The 26535-nt window shown below is 46.6% G+C and overlaps 1 protein-coding gene across 4 annotated transcripts in view; it reads left to right on the top strand.

The window, feature by feature from the left end:
* Window positions 1-466: 466 nt before the first annotated feature.
* The window catches only part of TLE3 (TLE family member 3, transcriptional corepressor), a 45610-nt gene continuing 19541 nt past the window's right edge, over window positions 467-26535 (top strand). For 2 of the 4 annotated variants that reach the window (XM_065412123.1, XM_065412125.1), the window contains exons 1-6: window positions 467-552; window positions 901-1001; window positions 1643-1706; window positions 2874-2918; window positions 17059-17121; window positions 17712-17786. In XM_065412123.1, the coding sequence (XP_065268195.1) occupies window positions 529-552; window positions 901-1001; window positions 1643-1706; window positions 2874-2918; window positions 17059-17121; window positions 17712-17786 (372 nt within the window). In that variant the 5' untranslated portion in view covers window positions 467-528. Of the gene's footprint in view, window positions 553-900; window positions 1002-1642; window positions 1707-2873; window positions 2919-17058; window positions 17122-17711; window positions 17817-26535 lie in introns of all 4 variants that reach the window. The other 2 variants (XM_065412124.1, XM_065412126.1) reach the window with 2 other exon arrangements.

Below are 26535 nucleotides of genomic sequence, written 5' to 3'. Positions count from 1 at the left end.
GGGCCGGCGAGGCGCGGACCTGACGCCCGGGAGCGGAGTCGCAGCAGCGCCCGAGCGGCTGGCCGAGCCCGGGAAGTGGCCTGGCTTTGCCCCCCACCCCTCACCCCCAGCGGGATTTGGGTTTTTCTCGGCGGCGAGCAGCGGGGCTGGACCGGGCGGAGAGCGACGGGCTGAGGAGCGGCGGTGCCTGGGTCGCCTCTCCGCGGCCGGGGGCCGGAGCCCGCAGACCCCCGCGGGAAGCAGGGAGGGGCGGGCGAGCAGGATGCCCCGGAGCGGCCGCTGCCCCGCGCCCCCCGCCATGTGCGTCTTTCGCCCGAGGGGAGCCCGGCTCCTGCGCCCGGGGCCGGCGAGCCTGCCCGCCTGCTAGGCGCCCCGAGCTCGCCCCGCCCGGGACTTCGCTTCTTCCTTTGTTCCAGTTTTGGTCCCTCCGGGGCAGCTTCGTGGCCGAGCCGCGGGCCGGGCTCGCCTGAGAGCAGACGGCGCTTGGGGCCGGTGGGGGGGTGACCTGGTGGCCGGTGAACTCCTGCGATGTACCCCCAAGGCAGGCACCCGGTAAGTCCTCGCTGCCCCCGGGCGTTTCCCTGGTCACCCACGTCCCTCCCCCACCCGGGATCTTTCCGTGGGGGAGGGGGAGGGGCGGGGGGGTGTCAATCTGCCCGTGCATCGCCGTGGTGCTTGTGCTCCCTTGAGACCGGAGCGAGCCCCCGGCTCCGCGTCTCCAACCAGGGGAAGGCGAGCCAGCCAGGGAAACTTCAGGGGTGGCGGTGGGGGGATCTCCGACCCCTGCTGGAGCCTGGTCATTTGGGGGAGGGGTGTTGGGCAGGGACTGGGGGGCCGGGCGTCTCCTCCCGGTCTGTAAACGGCTTGTTTTCTTCCTGGTGCGTCTGTGTGTACCCCTAGGCTCCCCACCAGCCTGGGCAGCCGGGCTTCAAATTCACTGTGGCTGAATCCTGCGATAGGATTAAGGATGAATTCCAGTTTTTGCAAGCCCAGTATCACAGGTAACTCTCTCTGGCCTGCCTGTCTCCCTCCCCTGCCTAACAAAGGTTAAATGTTTAATGACCGATTTTAAGTGCACACTAGAGCATGTATTAAAATGTCTTTAGAAGAACAATTTATGGCTCTGTGTTGACGAGCATCAATCGCCAGCCCAGGCTCCTTTTGTTCCTCCCTGTTTGTCATTTCGGAACTGCCCCAGTTTTTAACCCTCTGCCTCCTGGGCTCATCGGAAACGCTCTAGTAACCCCTCCAAGTCCCTGCTGGCTGGAACCTTTATTTGTCAGTGGGCTTCCCCCCCCTTGATCCATTCCAAGAACCCCCCCCCCCCGCAAGGTTCCTGCTTTGCCATGAGGAATCACCCAGAAAAATAATTACCCCCTTGCTCTGCTGAAATTTCCCATCTTTCTAGCTTGCAAGACTTCTGCTAGCCTGCCATTGATTGAGCAGAAACCTGGGAGTATTAAGGGGTAAATTTCAGGAGCTATTAAAAAAAAAACCAAAAACCTACTGATCTCGGGTGGCGTGTTTCTAAGAAGTATTACTCAAGATGGTGTCTCTTCTCTCCCCTCCCCTCCCCCACTTGACTTGTCACTTCATCACTGCGGGATCTTAAACATATATTTATTCTGTTTTATCCTCTTAGTCTTAAAGTGGAGTATGATAAGCTTGCGAACGAAAAGACAGAAATGCAGCGCCATTATGTTATGGTAAGAGACTTTAATCAGCTTTTGCATCAGGCTGCACATGGCATTCGCTGATAATGGAGCAGTTAAATGGGCCATGGGGTGGTGGTGGTGCGAGACCCTTAAAATGAATATTGCCCATTCAGAACAAGTTGTCTTCCTTCTATGGCTTGCTTGGGGCTGGATGGTTCCTATCTCTAAACATTACAGCTGTCCCTTCAATGTTATCTGGCTGACTGGTTGTGAACCATCCTCTAAGGAGAGAAACAATACTTTTAGTGACCAGTCTTCCTGCCCTGTTTTGACAGGCGCTGATTATCTTGTGTCCTCCCTTTATATTTACCAAATATCTGACTTGTGCCTGAGGACAGCAGACTTAAAAAGATTGGAAACCTAATACAAGTCTCCTGTTAACCCTCTCGCCTGACACCCTCAAAGAGGATTTTGAAGCATTTAGAGGCAGGAGTCCTGCTGACTCTTTATCACAAGAGTCCATGTTTGTATCCTTGCCTAGTTAAAACTTCAGCCCCCTGTAAGAACGCATTTTGCAACTTGCTGACCCTGGAGTGTTTGAACTAACTTCTGATGTTAGGAGACAGGGGTCAGACTGCTCCTTGTTTTGCCTGAGGCCAGAGAAGGCCTGTTACGACATCCTCTCTCCCAGTTGCTTTGAGGAAAGTGGATTCTTTTGTTGCTACAGAAATCTTTTCACTCTAGTTGCATTACAGGGGCAATAGGTGAGGTGATTCTTTTGATTTGTATTTCTAATCAATTTAGCGTGACCAGCCTTCATTTTCGAAGCATGTGGAAAGAGTACAGGCCCATTCCCTGACTCCAAAAGACAAAGTGCAGAAAGAACTTTAAAGGAAAAAGTATAAGATGTTTGCTAAACTGCAGTATATTAACTTCTCTATTCGAACTTGTACATACTGGTCACATACAGCTCTGGGGAAAAGGGTAGGCTGCTGTTCTGTTTCTTCTAACTAGCTTCTGGAGAGAACATGAACAAAAAAGGAGTATTTTCTTGTTAAATGTGTGTCTGTTAAACCCTATGTGCATGTAGCTATTTCTTATGATTTAAAATTTCCTTGTCTAATATGCTTTAAGCACAGTTCTGCCCAGGAGGCTTTCCTGATAATGGTCTTATGCAAAATCAATGAAAAAATCTTTTTTCTTTCTTTCTTTTTTCAGTACTATGAAATGTCATATGGTTTGAATATTGAAATGCACAAACAGGTGAGTGATTCTCTTCCATATCCTGTCTCCCTTCCCTGAACCATGAAAATGAAGTCCTGGTTTTGATAAATAAAAGCTCACTGCTCAAATTGTTGGTGTTACACCCAGTGTGGAGCTGTTGACCATGAGTGTGTATATGAAATTGAGTTGATGGAAGTCCAACATTTTTTGTATATGTTAGGGAAGAGTTCAGATTGTTTTTAATTGTTTACAAGGAAAGATGAAAGTAACACTGTGAACTTCTTGTATGAGATGCATACCCGGATTAGTCCATCTTGTGTATATGATTAAAGATGAAAAACTCAGCTAATTAATACAGATTTGATTGTTGGTGCAACTCAGCATTCTTTAAGGTCATACTTCTAATTAATACAGCACTGGAATGTATGACTTCAGAACAAATTGTCTTGTAGGATTTTAGCAGCCACTGCAATGTGGCTCAACACCATGGTTTACATCCTACATCTGGAAGGTGAAGAAATGTTTGCAACTTTTGTCTGCTCTAATGTATAATTTGCCTAAAGGGAAAACATGAAGGACTGTTGCAGAATGTGATGTGCTACCTTGATAAGATTAAAGCTAAAGAGCCTAAAGGCTGGGCACAGGATGGTAAAACTTAAAGGAATGAAGTTATTATTGAGATTAGACCTGATTATTTGTGTTGCTGCTGCTTATTGGTTTTAAAAGTAGTTCTAAGAACTTAAGATAGATATAAGGTGACATCATCTTTGCAATTCATGAATCAAACCAATTTGACTCAGTGTTTTTGTTACTAGCAATGTAAATCGTATTGACACGCTCCTAAATAACAAGGTACTGCTAGCGGACTAGATTCAATACATGTTATTTAAATACACGGTGCTACGTGCCTTATTGATATCTTTTCTCCTCTTCAGTTCATACAGACTTGCTAGGTATATATAATTATTTAAACAGTGACACAAATAATTAACATTGTGTTTAGTCTTGCAAGATTTCTTCTTCCCATGCTCACTATCCATACTTTTTTCCTTTTGCTGCTTCCCCTCTGACAGGATCATTGCCTAGGATTACAGACCTATTTTGATAGTTTATATGCATTCATCTGTGAGAAAGCTGTAGATTAGCTAGTATAGCTAAGTGTCCTCTTGTTTGGATAGTGACCTGTGTAGGGGGAAATGCAAAGACCTGTGAGACTGTTCAGATTGACTTCGTGGTTGGGTGCTTTGGGAGAACCTATAGCATTTTCTGGCTTGATAAAGCCAGAGAGACCTGTAAGGAAAGCGTTTCTACGTTGATCTCTTTGGGTGATAGGCACCTTTTGGTGCAGTTATATCCCATTGCTAATGGGAGTTGTATGCCTCTGTCAAGAGGACAATAGACCCTGAACATTTTTATGAGAATACATTTAGGGACATAGAACAAAACAAAATGTGCTGCTTTTATTACAGGATATGGTTTACCTCTACAATTTACGCTAGAATTCTTTTCCTCTTTTTGGAAATCTGTGACGTATGCAGTGTCATAAAATGAAATGCACCTTCTTGAGCAGCGTTTAGTGAGGCAAACTCTGAGGTGTTCATCCTGGCTATTCTCTTTAAAATGCCTAGTGGCAGAGCAGTAGGGTGGAGTTGGTGTGTTACTAGACTACCGTTTTCTGTAACATTGCGAGCTGTGTTACAGTTTGTGTTTTTGTGAGAGTGTAAAAGACCCTCTTCCCTTTGGTGGAATTTTGCATAGTGGTGCTATTACAGTGCAACAATGTTAGTTATGTACAAGTGTTTACATCTTGGGGCACTGTTCAAAAACACCAAACCCTAACAGGGAAGCCTGGGTGGATCTGGTATTCCCTGTCTTGCATTCCACCATTTTAAAGGACTAAATAAGAATATTCTTCAAATGGTTCCTGAGTGGAACCTTTCCTGGCTGCTTTCATAGTCACCGGTGGCTGTATGTGCAGTACCTTATATTAGAATTGGGGAGGCTCTCTGAGGTGAAGCTGTTTTTGTTGTTTGATTGCCAATGGTGTGCTTGATGCTGCAGAAAAACAGAGCCACCATCCCTGTCTTAGCAGCTGAAATGAACGTATAGTCTGTTTTCTGAATTTCAGAATTGGGTGAAATGAGCAAAGACGACAAGGGGGAGGGAGGGCGTGAGAACTCAGGAGAGAAGAGCAAGTATAATCTAAAAGGGTTTGTCACTCTTCCTAACTGCAAGGGCTTTACAAAATAAATCCTACCACTAATTGCAGTGTGGGTCCTGGGTGCATCTGGCTGAGGGTGGCTAGTCCTGAACAAACAAGTTTATCAGCTGACCTGTTTAGCGGTTGACTTGTGTTTATCTGCACACAATCAAGTAGACTGGAGTGCTTGAATTATTCATGCAGTGTCCTGCCCTCCAGACTTGACTGCTTGTGATTACATCTGCCTGAGACAAACACTGATGGATACTTCATCTTTAAGCAAAAGGGGATTGCCTGTCTGTAGGCTTATATAACAGATTATCTCTTCTACATTGAATATTAAAAGTGTGTGTGTTTTTTCTCTTTACCAAATCACAAAGAGAAGTAAGAATAAAGGTGATTTCATGAATGACTCCATAGGCTATATCCGAGGAATTATGTATGAAGTGACAACTCACTCTATTGCATATGATTCAGGGAATTACTCCTAGTGTCTGCCACAATCTTTTGTGGTAAGTGCTATGTTACCCAAATTCAGTCTTCTTAAATACAAGTTTTACCTGCATAGCATTTAAATATATATTTGCTGCCCAGAGAGTTTTTCTGAGGCTTTTTTCCCTTTCCAACGTCGATTTTTGCATTGCATCCATTTATTGGTCCTATTTTGCTTTTTATCATCTAGAAAGATTTGGATGAAATAATCTAATTGAATAATCCAGAAAAGCAACTAATCATGTGTTGGGAGACAAAACACCTTGTGGTAAATACTGCTAGTTTCTAGTTTGGATGGCTAAGAGCTCAGCACATAAGGATTTCTTGTTTTTAGAGTTAAACTAAAACTTTGGCCTTGGAACACATTTAAACCATATTGACACTTTCATGAGAGAATCCTGCTTCTTCTGGAATATTCCAAGAACAGGGTATACTTTATCATTCTTGTTAGCAAGGCGTGCCAGATAATAACTCGTTAAACACTTGAGAAGCCAAGTAACTGCTTATTATGATACTTTCTGACCTCTTAAGGTAGAAACAAATCGTTACCAGCTATTTTAACCCTTAGTGACAGCTGGCTCATGAATTCCCACCTTTAACTCCTGTTGTTTTCTGTATTAATGTCAGGAATCCTGGCAGCAGATCAAAAGATACCTGTTCTGCACTTTATTCCCTAAAGTAGCCTTGTTTGCCTTCTGCTGTTGCTGGTTGTGGCTTGCCCCTCCACACCCCCTCCCTGATTTAATTCTCATCAGTGAAGCTCTCCACTTTGCTAATAATGATAGCAGCCGCAAATAGCTTTCAACATGCCATTGACAGCCTGTTTGGTGAGAGCACTTGAAATAGTGCTAGACAGCTGAAAGTACCCATAATTGTGTACCAGAGTGAGAACCACACTGCTTAAGGACCTTATTTTCATGTGCTTAAAGAGACAATATCCTGGTTTCAACAAATGCTTCTAGTGCTTTGCGGGCAGTATTTATTCACCCCTCCCTTTTTGATGAAGGTTTCATGGGGTGGGAGGGCACAGATAGCAACAAAAATCCCTGATTACCAACGAGCAAATGATCTAAAATCAGACCAATCTGAATGGTACGTTATGGGTAATTGAGAGTGTTGGTTAAGCTACACCTTTCCTTTCAATAAAGGTAAAAACATGGCTACACTTAAACCGGAGAACCTCCAAGTTTAGATGGGAGTTTGAAAGATCATTTAGTAAGACTTTGTTTTTTCCTGTGGACACCTTTTTGTCTCCCACTGAATAGCGTTGGGGCCATGTTACCGCATGGCGAGCAGAGCATATCGCGAGAGACTACCCTAGTAATCCGTGGAGTTCACAGAGTTTAAACACCAGGTTGAAATCGGCTATGGAAAAAGCGAATATTTTGGCAAAATTGTGACTGATAAACGAAAATGGACTGAATTCTGCCCTCAGTTGTACATATGACCTCCCCCCACAGCCCCTATTGAATTCAGTGAGGGACCTTTGTTGTACAAGATAAGAATTTGGTTTTTATTCCTTTGCCAAACTCGAGCCAAAAGAGCTTATTTTTGGCAGACCTATTTGAACCTCCTTACAGTGATTTAGGCTTAAAGTGCCTCCCATCAATGTATAGGGGGTGCTGCACACTCAGATATATGGAGTAATGCATTCAGGTGCTTGCTAGGTTGGAGTGTTCTGAACGTACTTGAACACAGGTTTGAAAAATGGCTACTGGACATGCACGTTAGCTGCTTTTCATAACTTTTTATTTAAGTATCAAAATTCCATGCGGCGTGCTCCTCCCCGGGGCAACTCCATTGACAGCAGCAGACATACCCACCCCAAGGATGAATTTGATCCAGTATTTATAGTATCCTAAATCCTATCCCTTTCCAGTCAGAGCTTTTGCCGTAAGATGCGAAGTGATGTCGTGTCTGTTCTGGAGGAGAGTCGGCTGTGATGTTGGAACGGTCCGGCTTGGGTGCCTTCACTGGCTGCGTGTTGCTAACCTGTTATATTCTTACAGAAAATTGAGGCTAATTGACTTGGTGCTATGACTGTTTACATGCCAGTTGGCAAGCCAGTTGCACTGCAGTTGTTTGGGTTGTAGCCGTGGTTGGCTTTGAAGGTGTGTCGTAGGGGTGCTCTGACATTCTGTGTACTGACGCAGGCTGTGCTCTAAGATTTCAAGTGGGTATCTGTGGGTGGTCAAGCCGGTGCAAGGTTAGACCGTTAGAAATGCAGCTGCATAGACATTGCAATACTCCACAGCCCATGACATCGTTTGTCCTCAGCCAGTTTTGGCTTTTGAGTTTTTTAGTTTGCGTCTTAAGTCAGTTTATGGGAGACCTTCAGTGTTTCGAATCCAGTTCCACATATTTCCTATGATAAAAGGTGATTCGTATTTTTTAAACTTCACTCTGTCGTGTCCATTTCTGAAGGTGGAGCAGTAGATGGGTGTGTCTGAAACCAAGAGCAATTGCTACTGTGCAGGGTTAAAGTCCCTTAATGCAGTAGCATCAGACCCTGCTCTCTCCAAACTCTTTTCACTGTTATGGCCTGTCTGTGTCCTAGAGTGCTGTGGGTTCTGGTAGCCCAGCGGGAATAGCTGTTCTGCCCATTTTCAGAGCGGGTGGCTGTAACCGCCCCTGAGGCTAAAGCATACTGATAGCAGGGCTGGCTGTGTTCTTGATGGAGCAGGATTTATAACTTGTGCAAATGTTCTCTCTCCTTCCTTTGCGGCTCCAGCAACCCCCGCCCTGACTAGAACCCCAAACCAGAGACGGGACTTGTGTAGGGCTGGGGAGAATTCATTAAGATTCAAGACTTGCCTGTCTCCTTTCCCTTTTTTAACAAGCAGTTTGGATTTATCTCTGGCATTCTACAGTACAGCCCCATGTGAACTTCCATATACACATTTTCCCCCTTCTGCTCTCTCACCCACGCTCCCAGCCCTTCCTTCTGCTTCGTCTCCCTCAAGTCAGATGGGGCTCTGCAGGGCTCGGCTGCACCCAGAGGCTCTCCCCTCCTCTGCTCCCCCTCCCCCTAGAGCCAGGCTACGTGGGAGCTGGTGGCTGGTTCGAGGAGTGGCAGGGGTATGTCCCCTAAGGAGAGGGGGCTGGAGAGGAAGGAGCCCAGCCTCCGTGCTGTGAAGGACGTAGTGGCTCAAGGCCTGCACTCCTCTTCTCTTGGGAACCGTGTATCAGCGTGGTGCCCCCTCCCTCAAGCTTCTGTCCCCGGAAAGGGGGAGAGTAGGGCTTGGGCCCCAGCCTTTCTGTGCAAGGGCAGCAATGACTTGCGGTGAACCTGGGGTCTGGATTGCACCCTGAAAAACTCACTCCCCGGGTAGCCGCGCCAGTGGCCGGCCTACCTCCCCCTGCTGCAGGCTCTTGGAGGATGTGATTCGGGGTCAGCTTGATGGAGTTCTGTGTGGTTCCTGTAAATGTGTGCTGGATCCCGGGGTGAGGCTTAAACTCACCTTTGCATTGCCCTGATCCTTTTTGTAACTGGGCACTGTGTAAAAGCAGCCAATGACCTGCTTCACCTTAGCCCAGGCTGCAGTGGCTACAGGGTTGCAGAAGATTGCTGTAGCACAAGCATCTGACCATGCTTCCCCCACCTCCAGTCGTCTCTCTCTCTCGCCTGCACCAGCAAAGCAAAGTGCTGTGGAGCGTGGCTCAGACTCGCCACTGGCGCAAGCCACGGTGGGGCTGGGCCTGTTTACCCCAGCAGTGACTCTGGCCCTGCACACGTAGCGATCACTCATCTGTGGCTGAAATGCAGCTGTCGCTCCGCAATGCTGAGCTGGCATTCTCAGAAGTGAAGAATAACAGCTCCAGTCAAGACTGCAGAGGAAGGTGGCTTTTTTTTTTTTTTTTTTTTTTTTTTTTTGGACAGAGTTTTAACTACCCAAACTAGGATCTGGTTTGAATGGAAAACGCAACGGGCTATGAAATGACCACATGCGGTCAGGTCCTGGACGGATACCTCTGGAAAGCGCACAACCCACGCCACTTTGGCTGCACTGTCTGAGGTCTCCCAACGAAGATCAGATCAGACCCTCCAGAGCCTGTCTTAGCTAGTGAGACCACAGCCCAAGGTCATGTGACTGCAGGCAAGTACTACTGTGGGCTGAAAATCAAGACAGTCTCTTTCTCTGTGAGTCCTGCTAACTTGGTTGGCACACTGGTTAATTCCCCCTTCCCCTCTTCCCCCCCCCCCCCATATCTTTTTCTAACAAAAGGGCTGTATGGAAGGCCATGAAGCTGCAGTCAGGCGTGGAAGCCGGGGAGAGCTGCCCTGACAAAGTGTCTTAGACTTGCTGTGACTCAAGACTCTTTAGCAGCTGACACGTCTGTCTCTTTCCTCCCCCGCTCTCCTCCAACCACACCCACCTGCCCTGCAAAAACCCAGGTCCTTTTTATCCAGCGTTAATTTGTGGAGCCGATCAGATTGGCAGCCCGAAAACTCATCGTAATGACCTGCCTTGGCATGGGTAATATGGTTTTACAGCCTGTTGCGGTCAAGCAAAGGCGTAATTTGCATAATGTTCTGAGGGGATTAGGTTGTTGAGGTTGCCATGGCAATCTAACGGAGATGAATTGAGATTTTTCTTGGCAGGAATTGCCCGGTGGCACTCGGGGGAGGGCTCCGTTGCTTTGGAGGGGAGTTGATGAATGGGTAGTGATACTGGGAAGGTGTAATGCATGAAACCTTCCCCTGTTCTAGGCCAGCCAGTGGTCCCCTTTAGACCCCTATTCAACCTGAACGGGGACAAACAGCGTTTAATATGCTTGGGAACTGCAAAATTAAAGTGAACAAATATTTAAAGATTATGGAATCTTATGTTAACAGGAAACCTAGCAGTCGTAAACAGAACGTTTCTACAGATACTAGTTTTCTTGTTTTTTTTTTTTCCTTTCTAAATTCCACAAGGAAATTGTCCTTTTTTAAAAACAGAACCTAAGTTTGGTTCCCAAATCCTTGCTGGAAGTTTAAGCAAAACTTGATTTTTAAAGTACTGGTAATAGCAAAAACAAAACAAAACCAAGCTCTGAAATAGCTCTGAGTGAAAGCAAGTGTCCCCTCTTTCTCCTATACAATGCCCTCTTTGAGAATTGGGTGAAACTGTGAAGGGTTCTTTATTTTGCACAGAGATGACCTTGCAGTAACACTTCCGGCATATGACCAGAGATGTATCTCTTCCCGCCTGTAGTGAACAGTTGGGTCCATGTCAAATGAGGACCCTGTGCTATAGGATTTGTTAGCGCCAGGAAAAACAAAACCGGACCTGCCCCCGAGAAGTAATCATACCGAAAAGAGCAATACATCTAGTGCTCGTTGCAGGAAGAGTACAATATGCTTCATTCGAAGGCATAAATATTTAATGGAGTTGTAGTTTATGTATAATTTGATCAATAGGCCAATGCTAAAAGGGTCTTTAAAGAGGCTTACCCATCACATAGCAATTTGTGATCTAAGCGGAAACCTTGCTGCAAGGCCCCACGGTTGTTATCCGCAGTACGACCGCCGCCGCAAAGTAAAACATGCGCTCCCTTTCTGATTGAACTCCACGGAGTGCAACGCAGGGCAATGGAGAGGCTGCCCAGAAGAGTGTAAAATGTCAGCTCACTGTTAATGTCACTATTCTGCGTACTGCACTGTACACAGCATACAGTAGCACCTCAGAGTTACGAACTGACCAGTCAACCACACCCCTCCTTTGGAACCGGGAGTGTGCAATCAGGCCGTAGCGGAGACCAAAAAAACCACACAAATACAGTACAGTACTGGATTAAACATAAACTACTAATAAAAAGGGAAAGCGGCATTTTTCTTCTGCGTAGTAAAGTTTCAAAGCTGCATTAAGTCAATGTTGAGTTATAAACTTTTGAAAGAACTTTTGTTCAGAGTTACGAACATTTCACAGTTACGAGCAACCTCCATTCCTGAGGTCTTCGTAACTCTGAGGTTCTAACACATGAACCTTGTCCTGGCATCGCTTTTGTAACAAGAACAAAGATAACCAACAGCTAGGGAAGATGGGGCAGGTTAGTTAGAGGAGAGGGGACGGAGAGCCAAGACTTACGAGTTCTAGTCGCAGCTCTGCCTTTGGATAGATTTCTTGCTTTGGGCTAATTGCTTACACTTCTGAGACTCCCTTTACCATCTGTAAACTGGTCATAATCTCCCTCCCCGTCAGGATGGTGCAAGGCTCAATGTTTGCAGTGTGTTGGGGAATCTTTGGGTGAAAGGTGCAAAGTTATTTCAGATTAGTCAACTGAAATCACAGGTGCTTACACATTTAAAAGTTCAGTAGATACAGAACCTCTTTGGGGCAGGGACTGTCTGTTGGGTTTGTGCAGTGCCTAGGGCAATTCTAATACAAATAGATAACAATAGAACTGACAATGGTGGAAACTTCAGTGGGCAGACTGCTAGACAATGTGTTGTCAAGCCATTGGTAATGTACTTGTATGTACAGGCTTCAGAATGTAGTAACTTCAAGAGGTTTATGATTCAAAACAAAGAGCCAAAGAGCAGTGAAGACCTCTGAAAGAGCTAGTAAAAGCATAGGGTGCAATCCGATCAGTAAGGCTTTTCAGAAATGTCACTGTGGATTTGGAAGTATACAATGGTGATGCCAAAAAAAAAGGTTGACTTTTTTTTGAAGTGGGGGGAGGACGAGGACAGGGGAGAACAGGGTTAGTAAAATTATTTGCATGGGGGGGGGGGGGGGGACAATGGTTTGTAAGAACTTTTCCTTGAGACAATTTCACCAGCAGTCATGGGGTATATAGTTACTTCCTGGCTCTTTGGAAAGGAAAGAGGGACCTATGTTAAAATGACATGAGTCTCTCTAAACATCTGCCTGCTGTAATAATCTTCTTTGATTTTACTCAGACTCTGGGTGCAGCAACTTAACTAACACTGGCCTGTCCTAATGATTCCTGCAAACCATTGCCTTCATCTATAAAATTGTTGCCCAACTACTTTGTGTGCGGGTTGTTGTCGTTTTTTTCTTCCCCTAATGAAATATTTTGGAAGTTGTTTAACTGAAATATCTCTGTTCAAAGTATGTAAAAAATGAGGGAGCCCAGAATTCAAGTATATGCCCCTTTTTAATATTGTTGTGAAGCTATAAACTCTAATCACCAATCTATTAGAAGTCTTTGAAGATGCCAACAAGCATGTGGACAAGGGTGATCCAGGGGATCGAGTGTACTTGGATTTTCAGAAAGCCTTTGACAAGGTCTCTAACCAATGGCTCTTAAGCAAAGTAAGCAGTCATGGGATAAGAGGGAAGGTCCTGTCATGGATCAGTGACTGGTTAAAAGATAGGAAACAAAGGGTGGGAATAAATGGTCAGTTTTCACAATGGAAAGAGGTAAACACAGGGTCCCTGAAAGATTTGTACTGGGACCTGTGCTGTTCAACATATTCCTTAATGATCTGGTAAAGGGAATAACCGTGAAGTGGCAAAGTTTGCAGACGATACAAAATGATTCAAGATAGTTAAGTCCAAAGCTGATTGTGAAGACTTACAAAGGGATCTCACAAAAGTGGGTGACTGGGCAAGAATATGGCAGATGAAATTCAGTATTAAGTGCAAAGTAATGCACGTTGGAAAACATAATTCCAACACACACACACACATATATATATATAAATATAAAAATATAAATATAAATGATGGGGGTCTAAAGTAGCTGTTACCACCCAAGACAAAACTCTTGGTGTCATCCTTGGTAGTTCTCTGCAAACGTCAGCCCAGTGCCCAGCAGCGATCAAAAAGGCTAATAAAATGTTAGGAACTATTAGGAAAGGGATAGAAAAGAAGACAGAAAATATCACAATGCCACCCACACCTTGAATACTGTGTCAATTTCTGCTTGCCCAATCATAAAAAGGATATAGTGAAATTGGAAAAGGTTCAGAGAAGGGCAACAGAAATGAGCAAGGGCATGGAACAGCTTCCACAGGAGGAGAGACTAAAAAGACTAGGGCTGGTCAGTTTAGAAAAGAGACGATTAAGGCGATATGATAGAGGGCTATAAAATCGTGAATCATGTGGAGAAAGTGAATAGAGAAGTGTTATTTACCCCTTCCCACAATACAAGAGCTAGGGGTCACCCGATGCAATGAATAGGCAGCAGGTTTAATACAAACAAGAGGAAGTGTTTCTGCACACAAGGCACAACTAACCTGTGGAACTCATTGCTGTGGGATGTTACGATGGCACAAAGTATAACTGGGTTAAAAAGAGCTAGATAAGTTCCTGGAGGATAGGTCCATCAATGGCTGTTAGCCAAGATGGTCAGGGATGTAACCTCATGCTCGGGGTGACTGCCAGGAGCCGGAAGGGTAAAACTGGTGGATCTCTCCAAAATTGCCCTGTTCCATGTACTCCTTCGGAAGCTCCGGTGCTGGGCACTGTTGGAGACCGGATACTGGGGCTAGATGGACTATTGGCCTGATCCACTCCAGCAATTTTTATGTTCTTATACTACATGGCTGAGTGCTCTAGAAAAGCGTTTGCTAGATGGAAGGTACACGGGCTGAGTCTGTGCAGTTTCAGGGGGGATGGTGAGTTTTCTGGAAAACAGATTCCTGTTTGCCTTCATGTTGCTTTCTAACAGGGGAGGTATTTTCTGGCCATCTTGTTGCTAAAGTAGCAGCTTGCTGAGGAGAGGGTGGCGGGGAGGGGGGAGATGCATTAATCATTTCTGTTTTATTGATAACAAGCGGCTCTGAATTATCAAAAGGAATTTTTAAATGTTTGATCGTGTTCCAGTGTGCTTTCGACCAGCCTCCATTGTTGAAGCCGTATTTCTTGGATTCTTACTGATGTTCAGACTGTGTTTAAGTTGGATCAAAAGCTGTTTTAACAGCTGTCTTAGTGGGCAAGGCTGCTAATATTAACCCTTGGAATACAGGGCTGCCCTCCTCCCCCTTCAATCTTAAAAAGAGCAGTTGTTTGGAGAACTCTCACGCCCCCTTTGGGTTTGAATGCTAATGTCTTTTGGCATAGTGATGCTATAGTATGTGTGACTGACCGACATCAGTTTGCATTACTGTAAGCTCCCTTGGCCAGGAGGCGCTGGGCTTGCTGCAGAGGCGGGCAGCCGGATCAGGGAAAGCGATCTCATGTCCATCACCCTCCTGTGAATGGAATCCCATCCAGTCAACAGAAAGGATGGTGCCTTCAGCTGTGCCTGGTGTAAAAGTTGGGTGGGTGGTCTAGGGAAAGGAGACGATGACTCTTCCTCAGGGCTGTGTTGTGGCTGTGGCAGAGCACTGGCTCTTCCCCGCTATTTCAGAGCAGGCCACATGCCTGGTGGGTGGGTCTAATGCTGATGTATTTTCAGTGCCTAAATGCTTGGGTGATCCTCTAACTAGGCATTTATACTGTGCTCCTCCTCTTAGTACGTGAGTGCTTGACTGGCACGCCACAAATCCCTACGACTGGAATGTTGCTCATGAATACAGATTTCAAAAAGGACGAAGTCCCATTGGTTTTTCACTAAGAGCTGAGGATCCCAAGTGTCTGAGTCGCTATTGAAAATGGAAGTTAGATCTTTTTGAAAATTTTACCTGTAACTTTTCCCCCTGGACTGAAGCTGTCGTGGCAAAACCCACTTTCTTGAAACACCTTTAATGTGACGCTGCAACTATTCGGATATAGGGCTTTGGCGTCTCTTCCGTGCAGCCTTATGATCACACAAGATCTGGTGGTAGTTAAGTAGTCTATCATTTCTCCCTCACACCAGGGCCCTAAGTGTGAGACCCAGAAGCTGTGCTTGGTACAGGCACATAACTTTGGAAAGCTAATGCAACATTTGATTTACTTTCTGTTCCCTAACTCCTTCATTTGGCATTGTACTGCCCTATAGCTAGGATTTCTCCTTTCTGGAGAGCTTAAAGTCTGTTATCTGTGTCTTAAACTGAGTCTACGGCCTACTTCTCAGCTATTCCAAGACCCAGTGCTTAAGGCCCCTTTATGCTGCCAAATGTGGATGTACATTACGTTCACTCTCACTTTAAGGTCCTCTTTCAATGGTAGAGTGGTGTACAGGGGTTTTAGTGAAGAGTCAGGTCTATAATATTTAAGTTTAAAATATGAACTGCTGACTCATATGAAATCTAGGTTTTCACTTAACCTAAAACATTTTACTCAACAGAGATGTTGCAAAAACCACAATTTGACAGTGGAGAACATTATTATTAAACTTCTGAGTTATGTGGTCAGCTGACAGGTGCAAATGGTTTCGGGTTAAAGTCCTTGAATGTGATGCAAGTGCTGCAGAATTAACTAGAATGACTTTAAAAAACATTGTGGATGAAAGTTGAGATCAGGGTAAAATTTTGGTTCTTCACAGCACTACCTAAGGTTCACCATTGACTAACTACCTGTGCAGGGTTTGTATGTAAAGCTTTTCTTTAATTAAAGAGAGCCCGTAAAACTTGGAAATAAGTAGCGTGAATGCAATGTGATCTCAACAAGCTGTCATACGCAGATCTGAGCTGAGAATGCAGAATTCATTTTACCTTTGAAAGACATGAACTGTCGTAAGCAAATTTCTTCAAAAACTGCAGAAATGTTTAGATAAATCTTCAGAATTATGTTAATCAGCATAGCTCAAAGCCACCTCCACTTTGGAATTGTATATAAGCTATCTGAACGCAACAGTGATCTTTTAAAGTTCCCTTTCAAATAAAGTTATAACCTAAAGTGAACAGATGAGTGGAGAACGTCGATTTGAGTTGAGAAATGCCATGGTGATTAGATGCTTTGTTAGATGCCTAGATAAATGGACAAGGATCACAACTCCATGCTGGGATGAGACTTAATTGCTAAAGTGTGAATAAAACCAAGTTGGTCTTTGTGCTACTTTACAACCTAGCTTATTTAAGTTTCTGTGTGACTGGGTTCCATAAACCTGTGGATGTTGCTGTCGCTTAAGTGATCTGCCAGCGTAACCACAATGTCCTTGCAGCAGCTGCAGGGAGATTGATATGAAACTGACACGTTAGGCTAATAAATTTTTCACATGCTTCCTTGCTAATTTGGATAACATCAGTATTTTAACCATTTAGATTTATTTTTTCTTGAGACCATTGTGGTAAAAAATACAGACAGACATGAAACTGGTTCAGTTTATCCCAATCTTGTTTTGCATCTTTTAGCTCTTGTCAGGGAAAGGAATTCAAAATTTGCCAAATCAATAAATCATCATTTATTTCCTCCATGCACCTGGCATGAAGGATTTAGAGAAGGTATATTTGTGTGCTCTTGATGCCTCTTTAAAAATTTGTTCCTTATTATGTGACGTGATCTATGGAAGGGGGGAGGAAAGGAGGAAAATGGTTGGTTTTGGGGATGAAATTTTTTTTATTCTGAGAAGTCTTGCTTTGATTGTTTCTAAATGCTTTAACGTTTCTGACGTCCACACAAGGTGATTTTTGACTAAACTAAATGCGGTCTTTTCTTTTCCTTTTTTTAGACCGAGATTGCTAAAAGATTGAACACCATTCTAGCTCAAATCATGCCTTTTCTGTCACAAGAGGTAAGGGAATGGATGTGAATTGTTATTGTATGAGTGTCTTCCGTTCACATAGTGCTGATCTTGATGAGAACAATTTGGAAAGTCATCTTGGGCCAAGGGGAGGTTATGCTAGATGTGACCCACTCGTGCTACGAGTCTTTAGACTCGGGTTCAAATTCTGACTCATGGCACAAGTGAAAAAGGTCTCGGACTTGTTTAACAGTTAGTTTTGCAATATGCGCAATCACAATGTGCGCCTCTGTTTAACAGGGGCCACGGATGCAGACACGGCAGACAACGCATATGCATTGTCAGAGCAGGAAAAGGAAACTTGCATAGTGTCCAGCTCTGTTGTGTGCTGCTCAAAGCTTTTTGGGCCAATGCAACTCCCAGTGGAGCCAGAGAGTCTTTTCTATTGATTTCAGAGGGAACTGAATCCAATTGGTCCTTAGCGCCTCATTTTCATGAGCAAACTCACCAAGTAAAGTGATGGCAGCTTGCTGATGCCTTTGCCCCTTGACTTGGCTGTCCAGGCTTTTTGATCTTTCTTTACATTCTCTGTTTGGAAACATTCCTTATTCTAATGTGCCTTTGAAATTTTGTTCCCTTAGCACCAACAGCAGGTTGCCCAGGCTGTTGAGCGTGCCAAGCAAGTGACAATGACAGAGCTGAATGCTATCATCGGGGTACGTGGACTTCCAAATCTGCCTCTCACCGTGTGTATACCCCTTTTATTCCTATCATTGACCATGACCAGAGACAACCCTGCCCTTAGCTGGCTTTGAAGAATGGCAGCTTGCAAATATACTGACAATCAGGAATGTTTCTCTGAACCTTAGTCACTGCCAGAGGGCTGCACATTACTAATTGAAATTCCCAGTTTGATCAAGTAGGTCTTGGAATCAGAAAACGGATTCAGGGCAGGGACCATGTCTCTGTAGCCCAGTGCAGTGAGGCCCCGATCCTGAACGAGGTCTTTGAGCAGTCCTGCAGTGCACGCTCTAAGTGTTCTAACTGACTTTAGAGGTGGGTTTAAACGGTGTGAGGTGCTGCCAATGTGATGAAAACATCTGTTCTTAGAGCTTCACTTTTTACTCTTCTTTCAAAGCCTCATCAGCCGTGGGGAAAGGGACTGATTTCTCCTTTTAGCAGCTGGTGATAATGTTGCTGCTACAGATCAAATTACTGAGATCCATCAAAATGCCAAATTTTTGTAAAAAATCTATATTTAAGCACAATATGGGAAACTAGCTAAACCTTTCTGAGATTTGGGGCTGTTCTTGATTGTTTTTTATTCTTTTAATTGGTCTGGATGTGTTAGCCCTTCTTCTGGCCACCTGAGATCAGGTATGTCTCTGTTGTATTGTTTATGTGACATGTGCCGTAAATATGATTGACTTGGTGTTCCATGCATTAAGTTACTCATGTAAACGTTCCGGGTGTTTATCACTAAGATCCCAAAAGTTGAACACTGCAATGGTTTTAATTGTTACTAGCAGCGATAGAATTACCTTTGCCAATTGTTCTGCTTGATCGGGCCTCAAAATAGGCCTTACATTTGATGTACTTCAGGTATTTACTCAATATCCCAACAGAATGTACAGTAGTTGAGTACTACTATTCCATTCCCATCTGTAGACAGAGCCCTTGTGTCTATTGGAGCTAGATGCACACAACCATGGGGTCAGTTAGAAGTCTGATTTTCAAAGAATAAACTCTAATACTTTTTTAAAAGTAATTATTCATGGTGCCCTCTTAAGCTAAAAGAAACTTCCCCCGAACTACTTTGTCACTCCATTCTGCCAGCACTCAGTTCTTTCCGTTGTTCTTAATGGAGCAGAGGCAAACCTGGCTCCTCTCCCCTGGTAATAGCCTCATCGTTGTTGTCTTGTGAACTGTCAGTGTGGGACTCTCTCAATAATTGGTGTGTCCCCCAGGAAAACAGTGGCTCTCAAAACAGAATCTGGATTCATGGTTTTAACTGGGTATTTGGCCCCAAAAATCTCTAAGGTAGATCAAAGCTTTGGCTCAGACTCCTTGACATTACCCCTTGTGGGGGCCAAGTTTGAATTACATGTGCAGGGACACATGGAAACGCTTTGATAGACTCAAGAATGTGTCTTGTTTGTTTGGCATGGGTGTCTAGTTCTCAAGTGTGTTTAATGTTTTGCAGTGGTGTTTGTGCCTTGGCCGCCGATGGCACAGGGCAATGCAGGCAATTCGCCATGTCGTTCGCAAACTTTCCTCATTACAGCTCCTCTGAAATTAGGGTTTTAAGATGACTTTTAAAGAGATGAGCCTGCTGTGTCATCTGTCTTGCTGCTGCCTTCCCGTTCTTGGCATTTCTGGTGCCAGCGCACTGGAGTCGTGCGCTCTTGCTCCGCTCTCTGGCCGGTGCGCAGGGTGATCCTGGGGCTCAGTAGTGCAAGTGTGAAAATGGAGATGGTTGCTTTGATTAGCTTCTTTTAAGTAGTGTTTAGGAGGCTACACGGCAGGTCAAGGCAGCTTGAGGCAGATATTGGAATTCAATTAAGGTAAATGAGAGGGGCTTGTGACCCCCATTTCCTAGGTAATTGCTTCCTCGGATCAGAGTGAATGCAACTGTCGTCCCATCGTTAAGCAGGCAGCCATTTAATCGTTTTGCCTGACACATTTTCACAAGGCAGGAATTATGGGCAGTCGCGCAGTGCGTTAGCTTGGGGGCCGTGCTTGACTGCACACTTGCAAAGGATAAAAGCTAATCCAGTCAAGCGTTTTTATCTTGTCAAGGAAGGAACCCAAAAGTGGCTGCTGTCAGAAAGACAGCAAGAGATCACCATGAGCTTTGATCGTGCGAGAGGAGAGAGGGTTCAGCATTAATGCAGTGCGTGGCCTGCCCCCGATGGCTTAGCGGATACGCACTGCGATGTGGCAGATCTGCTTGGTAGTGACCTCTGGCTAACGAGGCATTGCAGAGGGGGGAGGGGATCACCCCAATCTCTGAGGGGCCGACTGGCTCGTGTAATTCCCGCTGCATTTTCATGCCCATTAGCAGCGAGCCGCAGAGCAATACTGCTGCTTTGGAAGGAACAAGAGCCTGCCTCTCCAGGGGTGCTGACCGTGACACTTGGAGGGCTCGGGTGGTTCTGTAGGGCAACAGGCAGTCCAAGCGTAAAGGGCTGTTTGAAAAGGGCACCCTGGCCTTTCTAACGTGGGGCCCTGCCCAGTGGGGGGAAGCCAGCCCTTCCCTTGATCGATCCCTGCTCTAGAGTCCCTGGGACAAGGGTCTCGAACTGCTCGGCCGTCGAAAGGAGCCAGCTTGAGGCGGCAAATGACACACTGAGCTCCTTCAGAAACACGAAGCTGAGAGTTGGTGTCTTTAGCAAACTTCCTGTCTCTCCATTTTGTGCATGCCCCCAGCTTATTGCTGTAGGGCTGTTTGTGTGGGCCAGGGTTGCTTGTGCTGACTTTGTTTTTGGGGGGGGGGGGGCGATGGTGCGTGTACATAAAACCCCATACCTAGAAAGTGACATGGCCTGTGCCAACAGATAGAGGGAAAGGGGGAGGAGATACCAAATTTGATGCCTACTAAACTTGACAGATGCTTTAAAGAAATTATTTATGGGGAAACAAGTTTGCTACAGTATGCAAGTAGGACTTTATTTATAAACATCAGGAACTTGTCTTTATAAGCTAGTGAAGGAATCAGCATTTTAGTTCAGATGTTGTAAACAAAATTGACAAGTATGAAGATGCAGCAGATCATTAAAACCTCTTCCCCCCCTCTCCCCCCCCTTCTGAGGTCAAGAACTGTTAATTTTATGCATCTAGGTCATTGTCTTACAGTTCTCCTGCTCCAGGCTTCTGTGAAATTGAGCCCTCGATTTGGTTCTAGCTCTGGAAATGATTAGACTACTTTACTAAATGTAACGCAAGTGGTGAACTTAAGTGGTGAACCATTAAATCGGTTAACAAAGGCATGAAGCATGATGTACATAATCCAATTAAAAACACTCTACATACAAGATACTCCTTGCCAGACTCCCTTGTAAATTGTAACCTCCTCATAGCTTAACCATATTTGTTAAGACCCCAGAAGGAAAACATCTTTGTGTCTGTGCATCTCCAGCAAACTTCTTTTTGTTTGGGATTAGGATTTAAGTGAGAGAAGTATGAGCTCCAACAGTCGTGCTAAATTCCAAACTTCTGCTTTTGGAAGTTTTCAGCCTAGGTGCTAATAGTCACCAGGGATTAAAATCATCAGCCTTTCCCTAGGGTGAAAGGCCCAGTACACAAGAGAGGCCCGCCCCTTGTTTTACTTTCCTAATTACTCTGTGCTGGTGTTTACCATTGGGTTTGGAAGACGTGTCTCTCAGTTTCCAATGCCCACCTTACTGCAGTGATGGTCATTCCAGCCATTCTTTTCTAACCTCCCTGTCTGGGGTACAGGCCGTGTGATGCACAAGCTGCACCGGGGCACACTTCACAGTGTAGTGAAAGCCACAGTCACACTAGCTGGGTGTCACCATTTCAACCACAGCCCTGCTAATGCACACCAGCACTGCTGTACTGTCGCTGAAGGCAAAGGGGTGATGTCTCCTGCTAGTGCCCTCCACTCGCACCTAAGGTGCTAATTTCAAAGCTTGGGTAGGACCACTGAATGGCTAACCTCAGCATGCACACTCGGACACTGCTGCTGTGTTGGAGATAGACTTCAACATGGCTTCTCTCACCAGGCTCACGCCAGCCATGTGGGCAGGGAGTAACTCTCTTCAAACTTACTTTCAAGAGCATTTTTTTAAAACTGTCGCTTTTTTTCCAAAAGCAGAGAAGCTTTGGGGACAATTTCAAATAAAACAGGAGAAAAACCCCACATCTTATTCTCTTGTCTACTACATTTATCAGCAAGTATTTAAAAAAAGAAGAGAAGAAAACCCCTTGCTAGTATACCAGAGAAACATAAAACACATTCAGATGGAGAGCTCATTAGAAATGTTTTCCCCTCTTTTGTCGGTAGTCGGCTGTGTTGTGCTTAATCTCTCTGCAAGGAAGTTGAGTCTTATAAATAATACAAGAAAATTTCATCTCATGAAGTGCCTAGATACTACAGAGATGAGTGCTATCCAAAACCCAAAGTCAGATAGAGGTACAAATAATCCCAACTAGAGGCACTGACAGGCACTGACTCCATGGGTGCTCCAGCCTTGGAGCACCCATGGGGAAAAAAAATTAGCAGGTGCTTAGCACCCACCAGCAGCCAAGCTTCCCCTCTCCCCAGCGCCTCCCCCTCCCCCTAACACCGGCAGCCCTGCTGATCAACTTCTCCCCACCCCGTCCAGCACCTCCCGCCCACTGCAGGCAAGCTGTTCTGTGGCACGCAGGAGGCAGAGCAGGGATGGGCATGCTCTGGGGAGGGGCGGGCGGCGGGGTGGCCTTGGGGGAAGGGGTAGAGTGTGGGGGAGGCCTGGGGTGTGTGTGTGTGTGTGGGGGGGGTTGAACACCCCCTGGATAGAGAGGAAGTTGGCACCTATGGATTCACTTAAGTCATTCTTTATAGGTGAGTGCTTCACGATAAACCCCCAGCCCGCAATACTCACCACAAACGGGCCATGTTGGCCTGGCTCAAGAGGAGGTGGGTTTGTGGAGAATGGAGGGCACGTGAAGGTTTGGGTTTAAAGAGCTTCATTGATTTCGGTAGCCAATTATGGTTCATCTTTGTCAGTCAGTCCCTCGTAAGTCAAAATGACGGCGTTAAATATGCTGAGAGGGAGCCAGCATGACAGCCTGTAGGTATCGGAAAGGAGTCCGGATTTCTGCAAGCAAAGCAATGATTCAAGAGGGTGTAGCTAAGAATAATAGGATGATGCTAAGAACTGCTAGTCAGTGGGATAATCTGCTGAAGGAAGTGGTGGGGGTGCCATCGCTCAGCACATCTCCGACTCCACTGGACCAAACCCTAGTGAATGCCCAGCCCGGAGCCGTGCTGCAGAGGCAGAAGGCTGCGCTCGGTGACCAAACACCTCCCTCCCGTTTCCACAGGCGGTGGCTTCCGAAGGTGCCTGGTCTTTGGTTCCCATTGCGATGAGTTAGTTTTGGCTAACCTCATGGGCAGCGTGACCGGTCACAACCACCGCATAAACTGCTGCCTGCTTTTATCTCCTGGGAGGCAGAGTGGGAAGTTTCTTTCCTGTTTGCACAGCATTGTCCTCGCCACTGCCGTCCTCTTGTTGACAATTCTGCAGTGCCAGCAACAGACGGGGCCAAGGACTATAAAATGCAGATGTGTAGCTTCGGGTCTCTTGTAGCCTGGGTTCAAGCCTATCCCCTTTAAAGCCGATGCCACTGAAGTCAGTGGCAAGTATTTCCATTGGCGTTAGTGGGTGTAGGATCAAGCCATCTGTAATCCCCACACCCTTTCCCCTCCCCTATCCACTACCAAAGCACGTAGGGAGGTGCGAACTTTGAGAGTGAAACTACTTTTGAAGGACTAGGTTGGCCTCTTGCATGGCTGAGAAGTTAAGTTTCTGGAATAGGCCGTGTTTCAAACCTACACTTCACTCTGAAGCAATAAATAGTGCTAGCTTTCAAATCGCAGCCCTGGTCGGGAAGTTGCATCCCGTGTGGGGATTTCCCCTTTTGTGAAACGTGCCCTGCTGAGAGTGCTAGAAACCGAAAGCTTTCTGTGGAGAAACCCATCAGGTGCACCAGGGCACCCGCACAGTCATGCTTCCCCTGGCCCCCATCCTGCCCCTTCGCTCTGCATCGCCTCTGGGCTTCCCCATTTCCCCTGAGCCCTGGGCCTCTTGCAGCTGTTGAAAGATGCGTCTGTCCCTCGATCCTAGCCTCCACTCCATGCTAATTCCGCACGGTGGCCTAGACGAGCTAAGCTGCACATGTTGACAGGTCACTAGTTTCGGAGACTCCTTAGGATGGATCATCTTTATGGGAAATGACCATGGTGAAAGGCGCGGGAACGGCACTTCCTCCGAGACGTGCGGGGCGGGGGGAGAGGGTTAGTCAGCCCGAAGGGTCATGTGCTGAGCAACCTCGCCACTTGCTGGCCTCTGGGGGAGCTGACCTTGGTCAACACATGGTGGGATCAGGGCCTAACAGTTCAACTCTCTGCGTTTCTGGGGGAGGCGGCGCAGATGCAAGCAAGACCGGGTTCGAGGAGCTTTCCCGCAGTCCCGCCCCAAGTGTCTTCACGCCCTTGTGCCCCGGCTCAGCAGAACCTCTGTCCTAGTGCTTGTGAAAGAGTAGGGGACTCCAGCCCAGACGGCAGGGTGAGGTCTTGCCTCGCAGAGCTGGGCTAGGGCTGGGTGAGGGGCATATTGCACCCTGTAGAAGGCTGTAACCGGTATCTGCGGCTCTGTGGGTTCCCTGCAGGCAGTGTCTGGGGACAGGCTAACCTAGCATGTAACTCTGCCATCAGTGAATTCTGGAGGCCCGAAAGGAGAGTACTTGCAACAAGCTCAGATTCTTAAGGCAGCAAAGGGCCCTGACGGCAGCCACTATCCGTCCATATACTTTCGCTGTTGACACAACATGCTCTAATGGCTCCTTTCAGGGAGTTACTGCCTTAGAGTAAATAACTTATGTGCTTAAAATGGCCCAAATAAATACAGGAGAGGGAAGCAGGCAATTCAGACTACAGCCAAACCCCTGTGTGAATGGACAATGCGGTGCAAGGATAAAACAACCCCATTGTTCCCAGGCCCCCAGCAGAGCTGAGCTCAGAACTGCACAACTAGGAGTGCCCCAGCTGTTGGTATAAGCCAAATTCCTCGCGTTTCCTTACATTATGTAGTCCATGGACCAACGTAAACTCAAAGCAAGCCACTGGCTTCAGAGGAGTTTCTGCAGTTCTTTCTAGCAGCAGAGCAGAAATTGGCCCTGCAACTTCATCATTTCCAGCACTGGCCTGTGGGTCCCTGGCCATGCAATGGAGTGGTCCCCACAGCCTGGGGGAAATGGTGCCTATCAGATGCCTTAGGCTTTTCATTCAACCACACCTGGGATCTGCTTCTGAGAGAGGCCCAAGTCTGTGGCTGTTCTCCATACTGAAACTGGGACCTCCTGCAAGGGGAGGAGATGGACACCCTCTCTCTGCCCCTGTCTTCAGGGATACATGAATATTCAGGTCCTCCTTTCGTTGAGTACCTTGTGTCCAGATCGGGCCTGACTGTCTCTGCCTCACCGAAATCCTTGTGTGCTCTGAGCCATTCCGGGAAGCTTGGCTGGAACAGGCCCCAGCAGAAAGCCTGATCGATTAGACCTTGCAGTGGGTTCTGCCTCAGTTGGGTGCAGGATGTCAAAGCAGGGAATTGTGGCTTTTCTGCTGCAGCAGGGAGGGTCAAGGGGAGGTATTGGGCTGAGGAAGTGGTAGCTTCAAAGGGATTTGGCTAAACATCAAAAGGCTTGAATGCTTCTCCACAATCACCCAGCCCTTTCCCCAGTGCTGGTATTCACCTGCCCCGCAGGGAGAGTTTATAGACACGGCGTGTTGCTGATGCACGGCAGTGCTCTCCAGCACCCAGCAGCAGGCTGAGGGTCCAAGCTCCGGCAGCTCGTGTCCTTGTGACAGGCACTTGCAAAAGTCCGCTTGGGGCGCGTTAAAATAAAACAGAGGGAAAATCCTCAGCCAAGCACTCCCTGGGGTTCCACCTCCTCTCCTCGAAGCCACCTGGTATTTTAAACAGAAATTCAGGCAGTGGGAAAATTTCTTCCCCCGGCCACGTTATTGTTTAGCTTCTTCCAGCCAAAAAGGAGCTAACTGTTCCCACCCCTGGAATGGCACCTGCCTGGACAGGTGGGGCTAGTGACTTTCCAAACACAGAACAAGAAAGAGCAGAGAAACATGCGTCCGCTGTAGCCTCTGAATTGTGTCCAGCTGCTGACCTGGCTGCCCCTCACCGTGACATGCAGCCACATGCGGTATGGTCAGTAACCCTGTCGGCGAATCACGTGTCACTCTTGCTAGTAGCCCAGGCTGGTGTGTGGGCGTCTTCCTGTAAGCAGTAAAGCTTTCCGGCTGGGTGACAGCACCCTGACCTGGGCTGTGGTTTGGCCAGTCCTGTTTCCTCCTGCTGGGCCATGCCTGAGAGCTGTTGGTGCAGCGCTGTGTGCACTTCCCCTGTCTCTGTTGCCTGCTGATGCACGATGGGACCGCTGCCCAGAGCGCCCCCACCAGCGGCTTGAGGGGCGTGGCCACGAGACATGGTTGTGCTGTGAGGACGCGGCTCGGGAGTGTAACGAACTCATTACTAGCCCATTGCTGTAGCGTGCACAGGCCCTTTGTTCCCCCCACCCCAAACCAGTGTCCTGCGGGTAAAATCTCACCCCATTTCCACCCTCCCCCATCTGCAACAGGACCGGGGGAGAGGATCCCTCTCCCAGCTGGGCACAATTACCGTGTATTGACGGGAGCTATACAAGGCCTGAGCAAAGGAGGAGCGT

Source organism: Emys orbicularis, chromosome 10 (assembly GCF_028017835.1).
Source record: "Emys orbicularis isolate rEmyOrb1 chromosome 10, rEmyOrb1.hap1, whole genome shotgun sequence".
NCBI classification, from domain to species: domain Eukaryota; kingdom Metazoa; phylum Chordata; order Testudines; family Emydidae; genus Emys; species Emys orbicularis.
Note: the sequence above shows the minus strand (reverse complement) of the source record. Positions and strands in the feature narration are given on the sequence as shown.